Source organism: Rutidosis leptorrhynchoides, chromosome 5 (genome assembly GCF_046630445.1).
Source record: "Rutidosis leptorrhynchoides isolate AG116_Rl617_1_P2 chromosome 5, CSIRO_AGI_Rlap_v1, whole genome shotgun sequence".
Lineage (NCBI taxonomy): Eukaryota > Viridiplantae > Streptophyta > Magnoliopsida > Asterales > Asteraceae > Rutidosis > Rutidosis leptorrhynchoides.
The window spans coordinates 314,112,883-314,133,817 of record NC_092337.1 but is presented as its reverse complement, the minus strand read 5'-3'; the positions used below and the strand labels follow the sequence as shown (position 1 = coordinate 314,133,817).

The window sequence follows — 20,935 nt, the reverse complement described above, 5'->3', positions numbered from 1 at the left end:
TACTTTGACTTCAAAACTGTGATAGAACATCACTTCTATTCTTAAAACCCAAAAAAATATTCATGTCATTCAAAATTCTAGAACACCGTATGTATACTGACGAATAAAATCTACGTTCAAACCCTTCATGATTCTTGAAAACCCCTCAATTAAAGAAACAATCGAGAGGATGATCCAACCACATGTTATCCACCGTCATGCACCTGGAAAACTCCCGGAACCTAAGTAGAAGTTTAACACAAATCCGTGATCCATTGGCATTGTTATTACCGAAAATAACTTTACAATCCCTCTCCAAAGTAGCCAATTTTGTCACATCTCCAGCAAATCAACATCGACCTTTCATTCGAATAAGCCTTATTATAACTTTGATATATAAGTTTGCCCTTCGTCGTCGTCACCGGGGAACCGTTTATATTCCACTACATTAGCAGTAAACTTACCAGCAACTTCATTGATCTTTGAATTCTCGAAAAATCATTATATTCATTGAAACCCTATCATGTACTCATCTGCATCTTGTAACGGTAATTGTCATACCAAAAAGCTTCAATCATTATTCTCAAATTTCGCAGTAATTCTACGTCAACAGTTATATATGTACATATAACATCTATCTCCTAGACTTACGTACTTCAATTGTGAACTTCTGAAAAGCACCCCAAACTACGAATTAGTTCTCTGAATTTTTGAAAAATGTTGATGAAGCAGTAAAAACAGTAAACGACCTTAACAGTCGAAAGTTTGATGATAAAGAATAATATGTTGGCAAAGCTCAGAAAAAGAGAAAGTTTGGAACTAGAAAACGGATTGAGCAAACTATGAAGAAGGTTGTGGACAAATCAAAAAGACTAAACCTACCTTCAAAGAATCCAAATGACTCAGTATCTGCTGAAGTCATTAACGAATACCTTGCTCCTGACTCTAAACCTTTACGGACAAATCTTCTTCATCATCCTTCGATATTAGAAATTCTAAGATATCATCGTATCTTTCATTGTAAATATCCTCAATATATCTGAAGATATTTTCATAACTATTCTTATCTGATATCATTTATCTCTTCACACTATCAGTGTTACATCATAAAGGAAACTGTTTAGTTTCTATATTCTGTAAACCTTCGAGTTTAAATTATGAATGTTTTGAAGTAATGTTAGGAATTAAAGCATGAGTTAGTATAATATAATGACACTTGATCAACGTGATTATATTACAGTAAGTCATGCTGAGTTTCTAATGGAACATGATAATTCACAGACCATACTGTCATCATGTGCCATGTTACATAACTCTTTCATTCTATTTAACCTCTAAAAATATCAAGAAAATATTTTTCTTGATGATTCAGTCTTTTCCGTGACTTCTGGTAATTTGACAAGTCAGATTGAGCTATCACAATTTCTCGCTCAGAACATTAGTTATGTTCATTCTGAATTTCATACCTACGAATTCTGGACCATTACTTGCTGTATTTAAAGGCGAGAAGAGAAACAAAAGCACAAGCTTCGAAATATAAAGGAGAGTATAAATCGCAGCAAATAGAAGAAATCATTAACTTTGGATGTCAATAATTATAGAAAGACAGATGCAAGAAAGGATTAAGAAAATCACAATACCAAGAGCGAAGTAGAAGTAAATAGATTCCTCCGGTGAGAGTTGGAATAGAAGGATGATTGTTGTGATAGTCAGAATAAGATCAAGGATCAGAACTGGATGAAGCATTTCCATAATATTTTTGAAATGTTAATTGAGGAAGAAAGTATAGAGAATGGGAGTTGTGGAAATAAGGAAACGAAGGGGGTGGATTTATAGTGAAATATCAAACAGAGCAATCGAAATAGATTATTGCATTTAACTAAAAAAGATCCTAATTTCCATAATTTCCGAAGAATCAAATCTTATTACAAAGATTTCCTCTAAATCCTTTTAACTCTGGGAATCAACCGTATCTACGTTAAAAGATATGACGAAAACTTTATTTTCTCATTTCACTCTTTTGCGATAGCTTCACTCGTACTCTTCACTTAATCAAATTATTTTATCCATATTACTCAATGATGATAAAACTATATTTATCAACTTATATTCGTCATAATAACATTCTTATTGTTAGCCATGACGACCTCAATCAAATTTCGGGATGAAATTTCTTTAACGGGTAGGTACCGTGACGACCCGGAAATTTTCGATCAAATTTAAACTTAATCTTTATATGTTTCTGACACGATAAGCAAAGTCTGTAATATTGAGTCTCGAAAATTTTAGAACTATATTCATATAATCAATTACCCTTTAACTGTGCTCGACGATTCACGAAATTTATGTGTATATAGATATGTATATAATGTATAGTAATATTAATTGAAAGCGTTAACAAGTATTAGATGTATAATATTTTACATGAACATATTTGTTTCAATATATGTTTAATATATTTATCAACAGAATTAAAAGATAATATCAAATGATTGAATTATCAGATACATTATGATATTATTACGGGTCTCTGTTGTGATGTCCACGTTAATTTGAGAAATCGTTCCTTTTTAACGGTATTCGGAATAAATGGTAAAGTGATTTATAAGTAAAAATAAATGTGTCAATTAACGAAGGTTAGACAAAAGTTAGTGGAGAACTGGATTTCATAATATTCAATTGATTTAGTTTCAAACGTGCGGAAACGTTTTTCGATTCAATAGAATTTGATTATCAAGATGTTTTGTTTAAATAACATAATTTGAATATATACAATATGTTATTATTTATTAGAATTAAATAAATAACTCGCAACGTGTATTTAAAACGTGTTTATGAATATTGAATATATATATATATATATATATATATATATATATATATATATATATATATATATATATATATATATATATATATAGTTTCAAATTAGTTAAGTAAACAATAAAAACACTTGTCTACTGATTCGATTGATATTTAGAACGTTTGAGAAATTAAAATAAACGTTGGCTTATAAATAAATTATATCAGATTAAGTCCTAGAGCATAAACGTTAGGTGATATAATAATTTCTATTATTTAAAAAATTTTAAATTTTGAAATATAATTAGTTTTGAAAAACTAAATATTATATTATTAATTAAATATAAATTTATTTGTAAATGAAATTATATTTATATTTTACAAAGTGATAAAATATAATTAACTTAATCATAAAACGTTTGATATAAAATAATATACTTTGATAAACAATATTGATTTATAGAAGCAAATGACCACAACACTCAAATGTAAAAGTTATACTTTGGGTAATATAGTCTATCGATGATTAAGTCTAATTATTGATAAAGGTACACGTCGCGTAACATAAAGTGCAAGTTTTCTAAGCGTACGAAAGGACGTTCTAGAAACCGGAACTGGGACGTAAGTCGAGTGTCAACGTACGAGTTATCGGAACTAAAATTACAAGTTAACTATATACGTGAATATAATATAATATATAATTAATTATATAGATTTAATATATATATATATATATATATATATATATATATATATATATATATATATATATATATATATATATATATATATATATATTAATAAATGAGTGTCGGCAGCCCATATGAAGTGGATGTTAGCTGGATGAGAGGGCCATGCGATCGCATGGCCAAATGCACTTCAAACCATGCGATCGCATGGATAGAGGGGGCAGGTAATGTTCTATAAAGCTCCGCAGTTTTCCTCTCGAATTCATTCACATCTATCTTTCAGTCTCTCAATCTCTATAAATATATATTATAATTATAATTATTATTATTAAGATTAATATTATTATTAATCTTATAATTAGGAGTATTATTATTATTAGTTTTTGATAAAACACGAATTTGATACATATACTACTGAGATAAGGTATATGATATGCATGTCGTTGGAAAGCTGGCGAAAAATTAATAACTTTTCATTTAGAAATCGTGTGGTTTCGATGAATGGATTAAAAGATATGATCAACTGAATTATCATTAATTCTAATATTATTATTATTATTACTATCGTCGTTATTGTTATCGTCATAATTATTATTATTATTATCATTATCGTTATCAATATAAGTATTATAATTAAAATTGTTATTGTTATCGGTATCATTACTAAGGTTATTATTATTATTATTATTATTATTATTATTATTATTATTATTATTATTATTATTATTATTATTATTATTATTATTAGTATTATCATTAGTATTATCATTAGTATTATTATAATTATTATTATTATTATCGTTATCATTAAAACTAATATTAATATCATCTTATTATTATGATTACTATTATTATCATTATTATGAATGCGATATAAAAGAGGACTAAAAGCTATTAAACGAATCGATTAGGAAATAATGAGTATAAGTATCATGATGAAATTAAAATATTGTAAGATATTAATTTAGATAAAAATATCATTTTTATTATTTTTATCATTATTATTATTATTATTAAAAGTATCAATAATATTAAAACTATCATTTTATTAAAATTATCATTTTTAATAAAAATATCATTGTTATTATAAAATATCATTATTATTATTATCTTAGTATTATTATTAAAAATTATTATTTTGAATAGAATTATTATTTTGATATAAATATTGTTATTATTACAGTTAATATTAAAAAGTATCGTTATTATTAAAATTATCATGATTAGAATTATCATTTTATTATAATTAATATCATCATCATTAATAAATAAATATTGTTATTATTATTATTATTATTAGAATAATAATAATAATTATTATTATTACAAATAATACAACCTTTACTCATTATTATTATTATCAATATTATTTTATCAAGTAAATATGTGATACAAAGATATTTTTATCACACGTAGTATAATTACATTAATAATACATACCACTATATTTTTATGATATTGAGTGAACTTTATAAATTTTATTACTTAAGATATATAAAAGTATATTTTTATCATATATAAATTTTAATATAAATTTTTATTAATAAATGACTTGTATTATTTATGCCAATAAAATCTGATAAATATATTTAAATATATAAAATGGCTATATAATAAACATGTATAGGTTTTGAAAGTCATTTTTGGATTAGATGACTTTTGTTGACTTTTGCATGATAATCTCGAGCATTAGGATTGTGATACACTATGACCTGACCTAGCTTGTTAGACATTTATTTGACCAACATATACTAATATAGGTTCGTGAATCCAAAGCCAACCTTGCACTTGTTCAGTGCCGTCATTTACATAATTGCTACGAAATACAGTATTGTGAGTTACATTTGCTCCCTTTTTAAATTCTTTTGCAATATATATTTTTGGGACTGAGAATACGTGCGCTATTTTTATAAATGTTTGACGAAATAGGCACAAGTACATAAAAACATTCTACGATTGAATTGGTGTTTATTATAATTGCCACCAAGATATGAGTACACCGGATATCACCCCTTTTTGCTGGTAACCTAACAATTAGTGTTTATTATAATTGCCACTAATTGACGCGAATCCTAAAGATAGATCTATGGGCCTTGACAAGCCCCAGTCAGAGAATTTGAACTGCTTTAGTACTTAGACTTTTAGTATACAACCGCTATCTTTAAAAGCTATGACCTGTTGTAAGGTGTATACAACCGTCATTTTTAAAAGGGATGGCCTGTTTGTATGCTGTGAGCATACTAAGTGCAAATCACTTGTATGCGGGGATATTCTATATGCATTTGTTAATGTCGGTTACCAGGTGTTTGAAAGTATGAAATTCGTATGAATGATTTTTACACTTACGAGTGTATGATTACTTATATTTGAAATCTTGTGGTCTATTAAAATGATGGAAAAGAATGTTTATGATAAACTAATGAACTCACCAACCTTTTGGTTGACACTTTTAAGCATGTTTATTCTCAGGTATTAAAGAAATCTTTCGTTGTGCATTTGCTCATTTTAAAGATATTATTTGGAGTCATTCATGGCATATTTCAAAAGACGTTGCATTCGAGTCGTTGAGTTCAACAAGATTATTATTAAAGTCGTTTATAGTTTGGATATATTATGAAATGGTATGCATGTCTGTCAACTTTCGATGTAATGAAAGTTTGTCTTTTAATAACGAATGCAATGTTTGTAAAATGTATAATTTAGAGGTCAAATACCTCGCAATGTAATCATATGTTATTGTATTCGTCCTTATGGATTAGGACGGATAGTCTCACGTACAACATGTTTGTTTTTTTGAAACGTGCCGTTTTTACGACAGGTAGCAGAAATATACCTGCAAAAAGATAACAGTTTTTTCGGAACGAAATTTCAGCCCCAAAGATGTTGTCCCAAAAACTTTATACAGGATTTTGTATGATTATTTAGTAATATATAATTATTTAATATTATTTATTTTGGAACGAATATTCACCGCTAAAAGGTCGCCCGGAAAGAAAATGAGGCCACAAATGGTAGGAAATTGTCGTCCGGAAATAAAAGGGGGACCCACAAACAGAAAAAAAATGTCATCGCGAAAGAGTCGTCCACGATGATCGTATTTGTTGTCAGAGAAGAAAGTCAAAGTGAGACCCACAATCGTCCCAAAAAAATGGAAGTCATGCCGAAAGACTTTTCACAAAAGTATCCGGGACGACGTTTTCGGGACGAATTGTCGGCCGAAAATTAAAGGGTATCCGGGACGACATTTGGTACCGAAAGGCCGGAAAATGTGGTCCCTAATAATGCATTTTGTTTTAGTGTATCAAGAGAACTCATCAACCTTTGAGTTTGTGAGTTCGAGTTCCGTCGTAAACAAAAAAGGCGTGCGTTTTTTGTTAAAATATAAATCAAAAAAATTACATATATACATGAAATAGAGAAATGATCATTTTGTCAAATTATCAAACTTTGTCAGGAAACAGGGGCAATAATATGAAGGGGCAAGCGGGGGCGGCCGCCCCAGTAGATTTGCAATTTTTATTGCAAAAATTTTGGATTTTTTGATTTTATCCACGGTGAATTTTTTCGCCTCAAAACATTCATATTTTGCTCCGAAATCTCCATATTTTGTCTAAAAACATTCATATTTTACTCAAAAATCTTCAAATTTTGTCCAAAAAACCTTCAAATTTTATCCAAAAACCTCCAAATTTTACTCAAAAAACTCAATATTTTGCCCCAAAATATTCATATTTTACCCAAAAATCTCCAAATTTTAACTAAAAACCTCTGTATTTTGCCCAAAAACTTCATAGTTTACCCCAAAAAAATTGCTACGCTTTATTTTTTTTTTTTCCCCGTAAAAAAAACATTTCTTCCTCAGCCACTGTCAGGAAATATAACTTACCTCTATGATAGAGAACACGCTTTATATTGCAAAAAGATTATGACTTCCATTTCGCTTGACAAAGAAGACTGGACTTCAGTTGATAGTGAACTTTAGTAAACTTTATTACAAGTTAGTTAGTATTTATGTGTGTGTAACTATAATATTTAATTGCCACGTTTATCAACAAACAAATTTATCCAATCGTAGGTCCACAAAAGGTATTTCTTTGCTCTTTCCTTATATGGTTTAAGACAAACAAAACATATGAACATATTTTTATGGTCTTCTTTTTAAATTCTATTTCCTTTCAACACGTTTTGAGTTGAACCTATATATAAGTTCACATCTAGAATTATAAATCTTCCACAACCAGATAAAGAGATATACACAATTTACACATTATTCGCAGACGAGAAGATGGTGAGGGGACCTTGTTATGACAAACACGGAGTCAAGAAAGGTGCGTGGAGTGAAGAAGAAGACAACACGTTAAGAGCACATATTGAGAAATACGGACACTCTAATTGGCGCGAGGTTCCCAAGTTAGCTGGTATATATGGAGTATATCGAAAATTTACAAGTTCTATCAAACTTAATTCATATAGTTCTAGAGTTTTTCTCTTACATTATTCGTATTTGTTTAGGTTTGTCGAGATGTGGAAAAAGTTGTAGGCTGCGATGGATGAATTACTTGCGTCCGAATGTTAAACATGGAAATTTTACTAAAGAAGAAGAAGACATTATCATAAATTTACATAACAAGCTTGGCAACAAGTAAGTATAATTAAAAAATTATAATGGTGGTATATATTATATAGGGAGGTTTTATCGGATTCGTTTAAGGAACTCTATCCGGACCACTGCCCGAATGGATGTGTTCCCGGGTACCGTCGATCGGGTTCGGGTTTCCGCCCGAACGTGTGTGTTACGTGCAAATGATGAGGGTCGTTGAAATAAATGATCTACTGACGGAAAAAAAATTGACGTTAAAAAAAAAGTATAATTAAAGAATTTTACTGATGATTTCGTTAGTATGCAGAAAATTGCAGGGTAGGAACGGATTAAATAAATGGGGAGGAAGAGGGCAATGTACAGAAAATAATCTCACATGTCATACACGTGACCAAGATAACAGGAATTTTTTAACGGTCAATGATGTTACAGGCCATCCAGATAATGAGTAAAAACTAAGAGGACTATATACATGAAAAATTAGTTTAAGTAAGCCGTCTCAATCATTTTAAAGGCACGGTGTAAAAATAAAATTAGACTTATAAACGTTAACTAGAAGATAATACTAAAAATTATCGATGCAAACAAATTCCTAACAGCCACAGAAAATGTTTGTTGTCTAATTATAATTAAAGTAATACAGTATATAAATAAAACAGACCCTTCTAACATAAATATTTTCTTCTTTGATACATAATACAACAAGGTGTTTTGTCCCTTTTAAATTTCAAAGAGATAACTTTCATTGTTTGGGCCTTAAATTTTTTGCTTCTAGTCGGTTGCGTATGCTCTGCTCGAAGACGCCTCTATTTAAATTTATGATGTGCAATTTCGTGCGTATCATTGTACTTTTGTCCGACTTTAACCATTTGTTTAGTGTGAAAAACTGTGTTTAATTGAAGTTGTGTTATGTCTATAGATGGTCAGCAATGGCTACAAGATTGCCGGGAAGAAGCGACAACGAAATTAAAAATCATTGGCACAGTCATTTGAAAAACCGCACGATTAGAAATGATCGAGTTAGAAGTCCTGAAGCCGACGGAGTTACTCGTAAAGGCTTTTTGGCTAAAAATCCGAACTTAAAAACACAACAAGAAGTTGATGTTTTATTGGCGGTTTTATCATCTAATCAATTCCCTTCTTCATCTTCTTCGGCAAGTGAATCATGTTCATTGAGTGTCTCGGATTATGCCGTATCTGATGATTTTACACCACAATTTTGTGAACCTGATTCAAATTTATGGAATGAGATTTTATCAGCCAACGATATGTCGAGTGGCACCATATTTTCGCCTGTGGGGTTATCGGATGATCTCACATCTCAGGCTTATTTGCATGATTACGTCATGGATGATGAGCTTTTTTGGTCAACTTCGGATTTATATATGTAATCTAGAGCCAGTTCATGAGTAGAACATATATTAATTTTGTCGTGTTTTAGATATCAAAATTTTGAAGGACAAATAACCACTAAGATAATATAAATAAATAGGGTGTTCTTTGGTTGGAGGTTTTAAGAGCTAAGTAATGATAATGATAATCATTGAAAAACTTGATGAAGGGGAGGGATGATGGATTGAATATGTAACGAGTGATCATCTCGTATCTATATTCACATCTATTTAAGTTTTGTTCATTCGTATCCATATCTATTTAATTTCAGTTCATCCATCCATATCCATTGAATTAAACGGGTTAATGGATATCTATTGAATATAAAAAAAAATGATATAATATTTTCTAATATATATGTCGAAGATCGAACACAATTTGTTAAATTTAGTATTAAACATGAATTATGAAAAATTAAATATGTAATTTATATGTTTAATCTGTTAGATATATATGTGTTTTATTGTAATATCTAATAGTTATTTCATTAAAAAGTTGAATGCAAAACGTAAATCTAACGTTAAATGCATTTGTAATAGTGAATATGTAAACATATATCTATATATATGTAGTTGTATATGTATTTCATTAATATATCCATGGATGAAACTTTTTCATCCATATACATATCCATTTAGGTTCATCCATATCCGTATCCATATCTATTTAAGTTCATCCATATCCATCACGAAACGGGTGGATCGGGTGGATATCCACTGGGTCAGGTGGCCATTACAATCCATAATCAAGGGTATGTTTGGCATACCAATTTGAAGAACTTATGAGGGTTTATAGGAACTTATTATATGAGCTTAAGATTATAATTTTATTAATCTACAAGTTATAAGTTTTGTTTGGTCACAAAGAGTTACACTTATAAAAAGGGGGGTGATTTGTACAACACTATTTTTAGTCGTACACCACTAAATATACATTAGAGTTTTGCATAATACAATGTTTTAAAGTACATTTATTCATTCATTGGTGTATGACAAAAAATTGATCGTGTATGAATCATCAATTATATATAAATCATAAACTTCTAAAAAATAAGTTCTTAATAAAGTAGATATTGTGAAATCTAAAATTACCTAAAAGCCATTCATTCATTTAATTATTTTATATATTATTTAGTTTTAGTCTTAGTCACTATAGAGTATGGCGTAATAAAACATTACGCACTAATTTAGGGTTATTGTAATGATAACTTGTTACAAACGTTATTTTTTCAATGTTGGTGTGCATCACGTGAGATGCACACGGGGGCTAACGACGAGGAAATAAGGATGCACACTCACGTCATTCACACTAAGATGGTGAATAACGTTTATTACATACATAAAATGACTAAAAATTCCTCTATTGCATTTCACGTGATGTACACTAACAATGGTAAATAATGTTCGTTACATGTAGAGATCAACAACGCAACATTTTCAAACATTAGATTCATCCACGTTGTAGTGATCCGAACTTTTCCATGATTATATATTATATGAGATTAATATTTACATGAATAAATGTTTCCAACATGTTAAGCAATCAAACTTGTTAAGACTTGATTAACTGAAACTGATTTAGTGTTAACGTTTGACCACCCAGTTTGTCCGATGATTCACGAACGTTATAACATGTATATGACATGATATTATGTATATGAACATATATATATGTTTAACACGATGAAATGATAATTAAGTATCTCATTATGTATATTAACAATGAACTTTATGCATAAAACAAGACTACTAACTTAAGAAATTCAAAACGATATCTATATGTAACGATTATTGTTATAATAACGTCCTAATATTTATATATCATATTAAGATATATTAGTACATCATGTTATCATGATAATGTAACAATTTAACATCTCAATAGATTTAATAACAATGGGATTCATTACATTTAACGAAATCGTTAACTTAAAGGTTCCGAAACAACATGTACATGTAACGACTAACGATGACTTAACGACTCAGTTAAAATGCATATACATATAGTGTATTAAGATGTATTAGTAAACTTTTGAAAGACTTCATGACACATATCAAAGTATTTCTACTTAACAAAAATGCTTACAATTACATTCTCATTCATTTTCATTGCCAATTCTACACGTATGCAACCGTATTCGTACTCGTACAATACCTAGCTCCTAAATGTATATACTATTGGTATATACACTTTAATGATCAGCTCTTAGCAGCCCTCATTTAGTCAACAAACATGTGGAACCAACCATTTGGCAACTAGCATGAAATATCTAACAAAAATACAAACTAATGGAGCCTATATGACTACCCCATATTCACGTGAATGAGGAGCATCACAAACACATTCTCATTTCAATTTTCTTGAATAAAACTACTCTCTCTCAAGTTCTCTCTTGATGTTCTAAGTGTTTTTCATCATCTTCATCAAAATCTTCATCAATCTAGCTCAAAAAATCCAAACATAAATCAACTTACAAAACAACTACTTAAGAACACATCAAGAACACTTTCAAGTTTGCAAATCTACTTCCAAGCTTTCTAATCCATTCCAATCAATCATCTAAGATCAAGAAACCTTTGTTATTTACAGTAGGTTATCATTCTAATTCAAGGTAATATTCATATTCAAGCTTTGATTCAATTTCTATAACTATAACTATCTTAATTCGAGTAGTAATCTTACTTGAACTTGTTTTCGTGTCATGATTCTACTTCAAGAACTTTCAAGCCATCAAAGATCCTTTTAAGCTCAAGTTATTTTCTCATCATTTCCAGTAGGTTTACCTACTATACTTGAGGTAGTAATGGTGTTCATAACATCATTCGATTCATATATATAAACTATCTTATTCGAAGATTATAACTTGTAATCACTAGAACATAGTTTAGTTAATTCTAAACTTGTTTGCAAACAAAGTTAATCCTTCTAACTTAACTTTTAAAATCAACTAAAAACATGTTCTATATCTATATGATCTGCTAACTTAATGATTTACAACCTGGAAAAATGAAGAACTCCGTAAAACCGGACATACGCCGTTGTAGTAAAACTGGGGGCTGTTTTGGGTTGGAAAAATTAAAAACTATCTTAATCTTTGAATTTGAAGTTTGTTTTCTGAAAAAATGATATTTCATATGCACATGAAACTATATCCAAAAATCATGGTTAAAATCAAAGTGGAAGTATGTTTTTCAGAATGGTCATCAAGATGTCGTCCTTTCGACGGAAATGACCACCTCTTTCAAAAACGACTTGTAACCTATATTTCTGACTATAAACTTATACTTTTTCTGTTTAGCTTCATAAATTTCAGTTCATTATGAAACCAAAGCAACTTGATTCACTCAAAACGGATTTAAAACGAAGAAGTTATGGGTAAAACAAAATTGAATATTTTTGCTTGTTTTAGCTACGTGAAACTTTGTAACAAATCTATACTAATCATAACTTAACTAACTTATATTGTATTATACATGTATTCTAACATATATTATGTAATATTGATAGACCATTGACACGTATACAATGTTTTGACATATCATATCGACGTCATCTATATATATTATTTGGAACAACCATAGACACTCTATATGCGGTAATGCTCGAGTTAGCTATACAGGGTTGAGGTTGATTCCAAAATAACATATATACTTTGAGTTGTGATCGAGTCTGAGACTTGTATACACTGGGTCGTGGATTGATTCGAGATAATATATATTGATTTATTTATGTACTACTAACTGTAGACAACTAATTGTGGACTACTAACGTTGGACTGTTAACTTAATAAATTTAAATCGTTAAAACATAATAAAATATGTTGTGAATATATTTCAATCATACTTTGATATATATGTATATATTTGTAATAGGTTCGTGAATCGACCCGTGGCCAAGTCTAATTCTCGACGAATTGATAATCTGTGAAAGTGAGTTATAGTCCCACTTTTGAAATCTGATATTTTTGGGATGAGAATACATGCAGTTTTATAAATGTTTTACAAAATAGACACAAGTACGCGAAACTACATTCTATGGTTGGATTATCGAAATCGAATATCGCCCTTCAAGTCTGGTAACCTAAGAATTAGGGAAATGTCCCCTAATTGACGCGAATCCTAAAGATAGATTTATTGGGCCTAATAACCCCCATTCATGTCTATGGATGACTTTAGTACTTCGAGATTATTATTAAACAGGCGACAATGTCTGTGGGGATATTTTATGCATTATGGTTAATGTCGGTTACCAGGTGTTCAATCCATATGAATGATTTTTATGCAGATGGCTATATGCATGCATGATGTTTATGAGAAATGGAAATATGAAATCTTGTGGTCTATTATTACGATTTGATAAATATATAGGCTAAACCTATAACTCACCAATATTTTTGTTGACGTTTAAAGCATGTTTATTCTCAGGTGATTATTAATAGCTTCCGCTGTTGCATGCTAATTTAAGGACAAGAATTAGAGTCAGCATGCTTGTAAAATATTGTTTAAAAACTGCATTCGGAGATTTAAATCGATGTGTAATATTATTGTAAACCATTATGTAATGGTCGTGTGTAAAACGTTATCTTTTAGATTATCATTACTTGATAATCTACGTTATGGTTTTAAACCTTTATAGATAAAATAAAGGTTATGGTTTGTTTTAAAAACGAATGCAGTCTTTGATAAACGTCTTATATAGAGGTCAAAACCTCGCAACGAAATCAATTAATATGAAACGTTTATAATCGATATGAACGGGACATTTCAGTTGGTATCCGAGCGTTGGTCTTAGAGAACCAGAAATTTACATTAGTGTGTCTAACCGAGTTTGTTAGGATGCATTAGTGAGTCTGGACTTCGACCGTGTTTACTTTAAAAACGATTGCTTAACACTTTTGTTGAAAATTATATATTTTTACATGTAAATATTATGTGCTATATTAATCTCTTAACGTGTTTGATTTTGTGTGATAGATGTCTACCCCTAGTACAAATCCCATCGACTCACCTAATAATAATGAAGAGTCGAATGTATTTTGGGAAGATTCACAAATTCCCGAAGAGGAACCGGAAGAAGAGGAACTGGAAGAAGAGGAACCAGAAGAAGAGGAACCGGAAGAAGAGGAACCGGAAGAAGAAGATGAACCGTAAGAAGAAGATGTTCTGGAGGAAGAAATTTTAATAACTACAGAAAAACGGTTAAATAAAAGAAAATCCTCAACCAATGGACCAAAGTTAAAAATGGTCAATGATTTTTCCGCCGAAGAAGAAAAATATTGGGAAAATTACCAATTTTCTGATGAATCGGATCCCGATGAGGATTCCGATGATGTTACAAAAATTACCCCGACCCAATTTAAGAAAGCAAAAGAAAATAATAAGGGAAAAGACATCAAAATAGAGAAACCTGATTCCAACCCCGATGAACTTTATGTTAACATGAAGTACCCTGATGGGGTGTATGTGTATCGTAAAAACCCGTATTTCTTAAATTTTAACTATAACCCGGGAACATCTAAGCCACCAGGTTTTTCTAAATCATTTGTGAAAATTGTAGTGACCCGAAAAATTTCGACTAATTTTAAATCAAACTCTCGATACGATATTGTATTTTCAACACGATAAGCAAAGTCTGTTAGGTTGGATCTCAAAATTTTTGAACTGTTTCATATATTCAATTGACCTTCGACCATTCCTGACGATTCACGAATAACTATTTGTAAATAGTTACATATATATTTAATATATATATATATATATATATATATATATATATATATATATATATATATATATATATATATATATTACTTGTAAATATATAATATTATATTTAGTTGTTTAAAAGAATATAATTAATATATTTATTTACTTAAACTTGTTAATTAAGATTTGATATATGTATATAGAATGTGAATATTGAAAATGAATGATTTCGAGCCTAATTAGTAAACGTCAGTAACACTCGGTTGATGTTTCGTTAGTTTTAATATAGATATATTACATGTTCATGAAGGACTAAAATAAAAGTTGAGCTGTAAATCGATTACGAAGATGTTAGATTTATTAAAAATATTTTTACCTTTTTAAGTTTAAATATTAGTACTCCGTACATATAAATTGAAACAGAAAATAAATAATTATCGAACCTTTTTGATCAGGTTTCAAACAGTTAATGAGTGAAATAATTAAATATATTTAATCTAAAAATTTGGGATTTTTAGGGACACTTTTATACGTTAACTGTTTAGCAATGGACACGATATAGCCATCCGGGGAAAAGCGTCGGCAGAATTATTGTGATGGCTTTCCTGTTCTTTCAAATGTTTGATTTTATTATTATATTGTTATTATTATTAATTATTAATTATTATTAATTATTATTAATATTAAATTTATTACTTTTCAACTATCTGCATATATACATATATATTTGTGTATATGATTTTCATTATCACTCAACCCTCTTCTTCGTAGAGTCACCACCACCGGCCACCACTATCCACTGTAACAACCACCTTCCACCGTCACCTTCGACCACAATATAAACCACGATGACCATCGTATGGTTTCTGTTTTTTGTTCCTGTTTTCCTTTTGAAGATCACCCACACCATCACCAACCGTCGGCCACCTCCACCCTAACATCACCTTTCGTTAACCGAGAACCACCGGATACCACCACCATATTCAACCTGTCACCACCATCGAACCATTATCATCTTTCAACCTCACAAACCACCTTCATTAATCACTTTTAAAACCATTGAGCATGAACAACCATTTTCGTTTGCTTCTTCGACTCTTGATCGATTTTCCATCACCATGATAACCACCATTCTTGAAGCCCACCTTCACGATCATCATGAACACTCACCATCATTGTTGACCACCCCACTAACCACCTTTCCTCCACCACCAGTCGTCACCCACAACTGCCACCTGCAACAGGTTGGTTGCTACTGCAACTGTTTCGCAGTTTACATTCAAACCAAGAAACACCCACCACCTTGAATCACCTTCTCTCTCTACTCTCTCTCTACAATTCTTAACTATAACCACCATCAACCATCTCTCAAACATTCACGACACCATCACAATCTCACTACCATCATTAACCTCCACCACTAACCGCCATGAACCCGCCTTGTTTTATGTTATTCGAAAATCACCCAACACCACACAACCGAACCCTATATTTTTTTTCCCTTTTCTCGTTGCTTGCTGCTACCGCAGTATTTTTGTTTCTGTTTCTACAAACGGACTGAACAAACCATCACGAGCCACCAATCTAACACCCTTATACCACTGTTACGGCTTACGTTTCTATTTTTGTTTAAAACAATTTTTGAATTCCCAATTAAGAAGAAGATGAACAGTAGGAAATGTGGATGATGAACTGTAAAGATGATGGTGGTATGAATCATGATGATAACGATGAATGATAGCGAGGAAGAAGATGATGGTAAACATACATGAATGAGATTGATGATGACGATAATGATTAGGATGTTGGGATTAGGTTTAGTTAAGATTGATGATGTTGTTATGATTGATAACCTGTGAATATTTTTCTCTTTTTGTGGGCATGGCTGTCGAAGACCAGGAAACAAGAAGAAGCGCCGAAACTTTTTTTTTAATTATTAAATACTACAACGTGGATCAATTGATCTATTTTCGGTATCAGGCGATTGTGGGATCATTTGGGATTTAAATGGACTTTCGATTTGGGCCGAGTTCTAAAGTGTTATTGGACCTTAATTGCTTTTGGGGCTTGAAAAGATAGATGGGTTAAAAATATTTAGAATATGGTTTAATACAGAAAAACGGAATGGTTCAGTTGGTTTAGAGTGTGTGTGATTAAACGAGAGGTCTCGGGTTCGAGTCTTGGCAATGGCGTTCATTCTTTTTGAAACCTAATTCATGTGAGGTAGTAATTTTGTTATTTTATTTTTATTATCATTATCATTATTATTATTATTATTATTATTATTATTATTATTATTATTATTATTATTATTATTATTATTATTATTATTATTATTATTATTATTATTATTATTATTATTATTATTATTATTATTATTATTATTATTATTATTATTATTATTATTATTATTATTATTATTTTATTATTATTATTATTATTATTATTATTATTATTATTATTACTATTATCATTATTATTATTATTAGTATTATTATTGTTATTAATTATTGTTACTATGTTAGGAATGGTTGGTACAAACAATAAAAAAATGATTATTATTATTATCATTAATCATATTATTAATAATATCATTATTGTTATTATTAGTATTATCATTTAATAATATAATTATTATTATTGTTATTAAGATAAGTATTAGTTATCAGTATTATGTATTATTACCAAAATTATCATTTTCATTATTATTAATTACTATGATTAACATAAGTATTTCTATTAATAATATTATTACTATTATTAATAAGATTATCATTATTAGTATGTTATTATTATTAAAAGTTATTATTTTTACAACTATATTAGTATTGAAAGAATCATTATTAGTAAAAATGTCATTTTATCTTTATTATTAAAAACATCAGTGTTAGTAAAAGTATCATTATTATTAAAGTTATTATCTTTATTAAAATTATCACTTTTAAAATTAACATTTTTATTATTATTATTATTACTATCCTTAATCTAGTATTATTGTTAAATTAACAAATAAAGGATCTTTATATACAAATATATTTAATACACATAACTTAACTATATTAATATCTTTATTTACTTAAAATATATAAAATGAATATATTTAATTAAATAATGAAACCTATAAGTTATTAAAATAAAAATTATATCACTAATAATAATATATACATATATTTTATTCGATTACGATTATATGATTTGATAGATATACAATTAATATAACTTCGTGAATCCGAGGCCAACCCTGCATTGTTCAGTTGTTCAATATAGTCATATGTATTTTTACTACAAAATACATTAGGTGAGTTTATTTTCTTCCCTTTTACTCTTTACATTTTTGGGACTGAGAATACATGCGCTACTTTTACAACTGCTTTATTAAATGCTTTTAAAATACATTTTTGAACTGCGAACACATGAAATGCTTTTATAAATTTTTGACGAGATAGACACAAGCAAAACATTCCTCGAATGAATTATGTAGACGTGATAATTACCACCATTGAATTATGTGGACGTGCTAATTGCCACAATTGATATGAATATTTTCCCCTGATTATTATTGCTTGGTAACCTAAGAATTAGGGAACATCACTAATTTTGAGAATTAGTGCACGCCTAATTGACACGAATCCTAAAGGTAGCTACCGGGTTTAACACCCCCACCCAGAATGTTCACTAGACGGAAGGGCTAGTGGGCGTGGTGTTTAGTACTTCGAAGTTTATATGATTATTATACAGACGAGATGTTCTGTTTTGGGGATATTATTATGCGCATTATATGTTAAGGTCGGTTACCAAGCCAAGTTATGAAAGCAATGAAAAGTGAATGTTATGTATCGAGAGAATGATTTTATACACAGGTTATGTGTATGTTATTTTTGTGCACGAGATATGTGTACGGTTACTAAGATTTATGAAAGATGATTTCGTACACAAGAAAGGTGTACTGTATTTAAAAGATATCGCATGTACATTACAGGTGGGTATAGGATTCGGGCCCATTTGTACCATGCATCATTTAAATCTTGTGGTCTATCAAAATGATGAATTTTTATTGTTTTATGATAAACCTATGAACTCACCAACCTTTTGGTTGACACTTGAAAGCATGTTTATTCTCAGGTATGAAAGAAATCTTCTACTTTGCATTTGATCATATCAGAGATATTACTTGGAGTCATTCATGACATATTTCAAAAGACGTTGCATTCGAGTCGTCGAGTTCATCAAGATTATTATTAAGTCAATTATAGTTGGAGGTATTATGAAATAGTATGCTTGCCGTCAACTTTTGATGTAAAGAAAGTTTGTCTTTAAAAAAAAAAAGAATGCAATGTTTGTAAAATGTATCATATAGAGGTCAATTACCTCGCGATGTAACCAATTGTAATGAATTCGTCCAGATGGATTAGGGTGGGTTGTTAGAGTTGGTATCAGAGCGTTGGTCTTAGCGAACCAGGTCTTGCATTAGTGTGTCTAACTGATAGTTGCTTAGATGCATTAGTGAGTCTGGACTTCGACCGTGTCTGCATGTCAAAAATTTTGCTTATCATTTCGTGTCGAAAATTACCTGCTTATCATTCTTAGGGAATCACTTGCTTATCATCTTAAGTCTAGACATATCTTACTACATTTATTGCATCGATAGTGTATAGACAAAATTCATATCTTAGTATATCTGTTACTATAGACCTTTCCTGACAGCTTCCGTAGATTCCTCTTTAACTTATGAGATTTTAGTATTATATATGCATATGTAAATTATGTATTACAGGGTAATAATCTACATCCTATAATCTAATTCTTATCGAAGATCCTTCATCTGATCGTACGAGATGAATCCCTCAACCAGTTCAAATTCTTCGGATTTCGACAGCTATTCCGATATGGAGTTTCACCTAAGCTCCGAAAGTAGTGTCACCAGAATTAATCAACCAATTCATCTGATGGGTTCGTAGCCTACTTAATCATTTGAGACAAAAAGAAGGTGATCCTTTCCATCAACCAAATTCACCTCTTGGCGAAGAACCTGAAGCACTTACCGGTGAACCAGTCCGAAATACCATTTTCACCCTCATTTCCCGAATATCTCGTCATGATTACATACTATCTTAGATTCTAAACCTTATTCATTCGCTCGTTCTTACCGACAATCATCCCAGAGTAATCGAAGAAGTCAACGAGCTTCGCGCATGAGTAATGATTTTTGGAGAATATGGTGAAAAATTTACCAGCTTCAACAACATCAACGGTACCAACAGTATCATCAGTAACAGCACCAGTACCATCAACAATCCATGTCTCAACATCTCATTCTGTACCTCGAGTATAATCATCGTTCTACGTATCGTTCTACATCATTTATCTTCGTTTGACATAGCGATTATGTAATCTCTAATGTTTTAGAGATTATATATTCTTGTTCTAACGGTAAATCAAATGAGTTTAATATCATATTGACTCATTAAATCCATGATTACATCTGAAGAAAATATATATGTATATATGTTTTCATAAAGATTGTAATTAAAAATTCTTTTGTACAAACTGTTAATGGTGAAAATATTTTAACGGGTAGGTAATACCCGAGGAATATTTAGATTTCACTTTAATAAGTTATACTGTACATTCTTCGAATCTGATTCAACATTCATTTCCTATCCTACTTACATCCACAGATATACGTACCTGTTCACCACTGAATAACCATTTTCATTCAATTTCATATTTGGATTTTGATCTATCAGAATCCAACAAGTGGCATAATG

General features: G+C 29.9%; 1 protein-coding gene across 1 annotated transcript; it reads left to right on the top strand.

Annotated features, from left to right (window-relative positions):
* The first annotated feature begins 7,722 nt into the window (after window positions 1-7,722).
* On the top strand, window positions 7,723-9,826 carry LOC139850302 (transcription factor MYB58-like). The gene is made up of 3 exons (XM_071839888.1): window positions 7,723-7,888; window positions 7,983-8,112; window positions 8,990-9,826. Exons 1-3 carry the CDS (start codon window positions 7,756-7,758, stop codon window positions 9,459-9,461), a joined length of 735 nt encoding a protein of 244 aa, XP_071695989.1. The 5' UTR covers window positions 7,723-7,755; the 3' UTR covers window positions 9,462-9,826.
* Window positions 9,827-20,935: the final 11,109 nt, after the last annotated feature.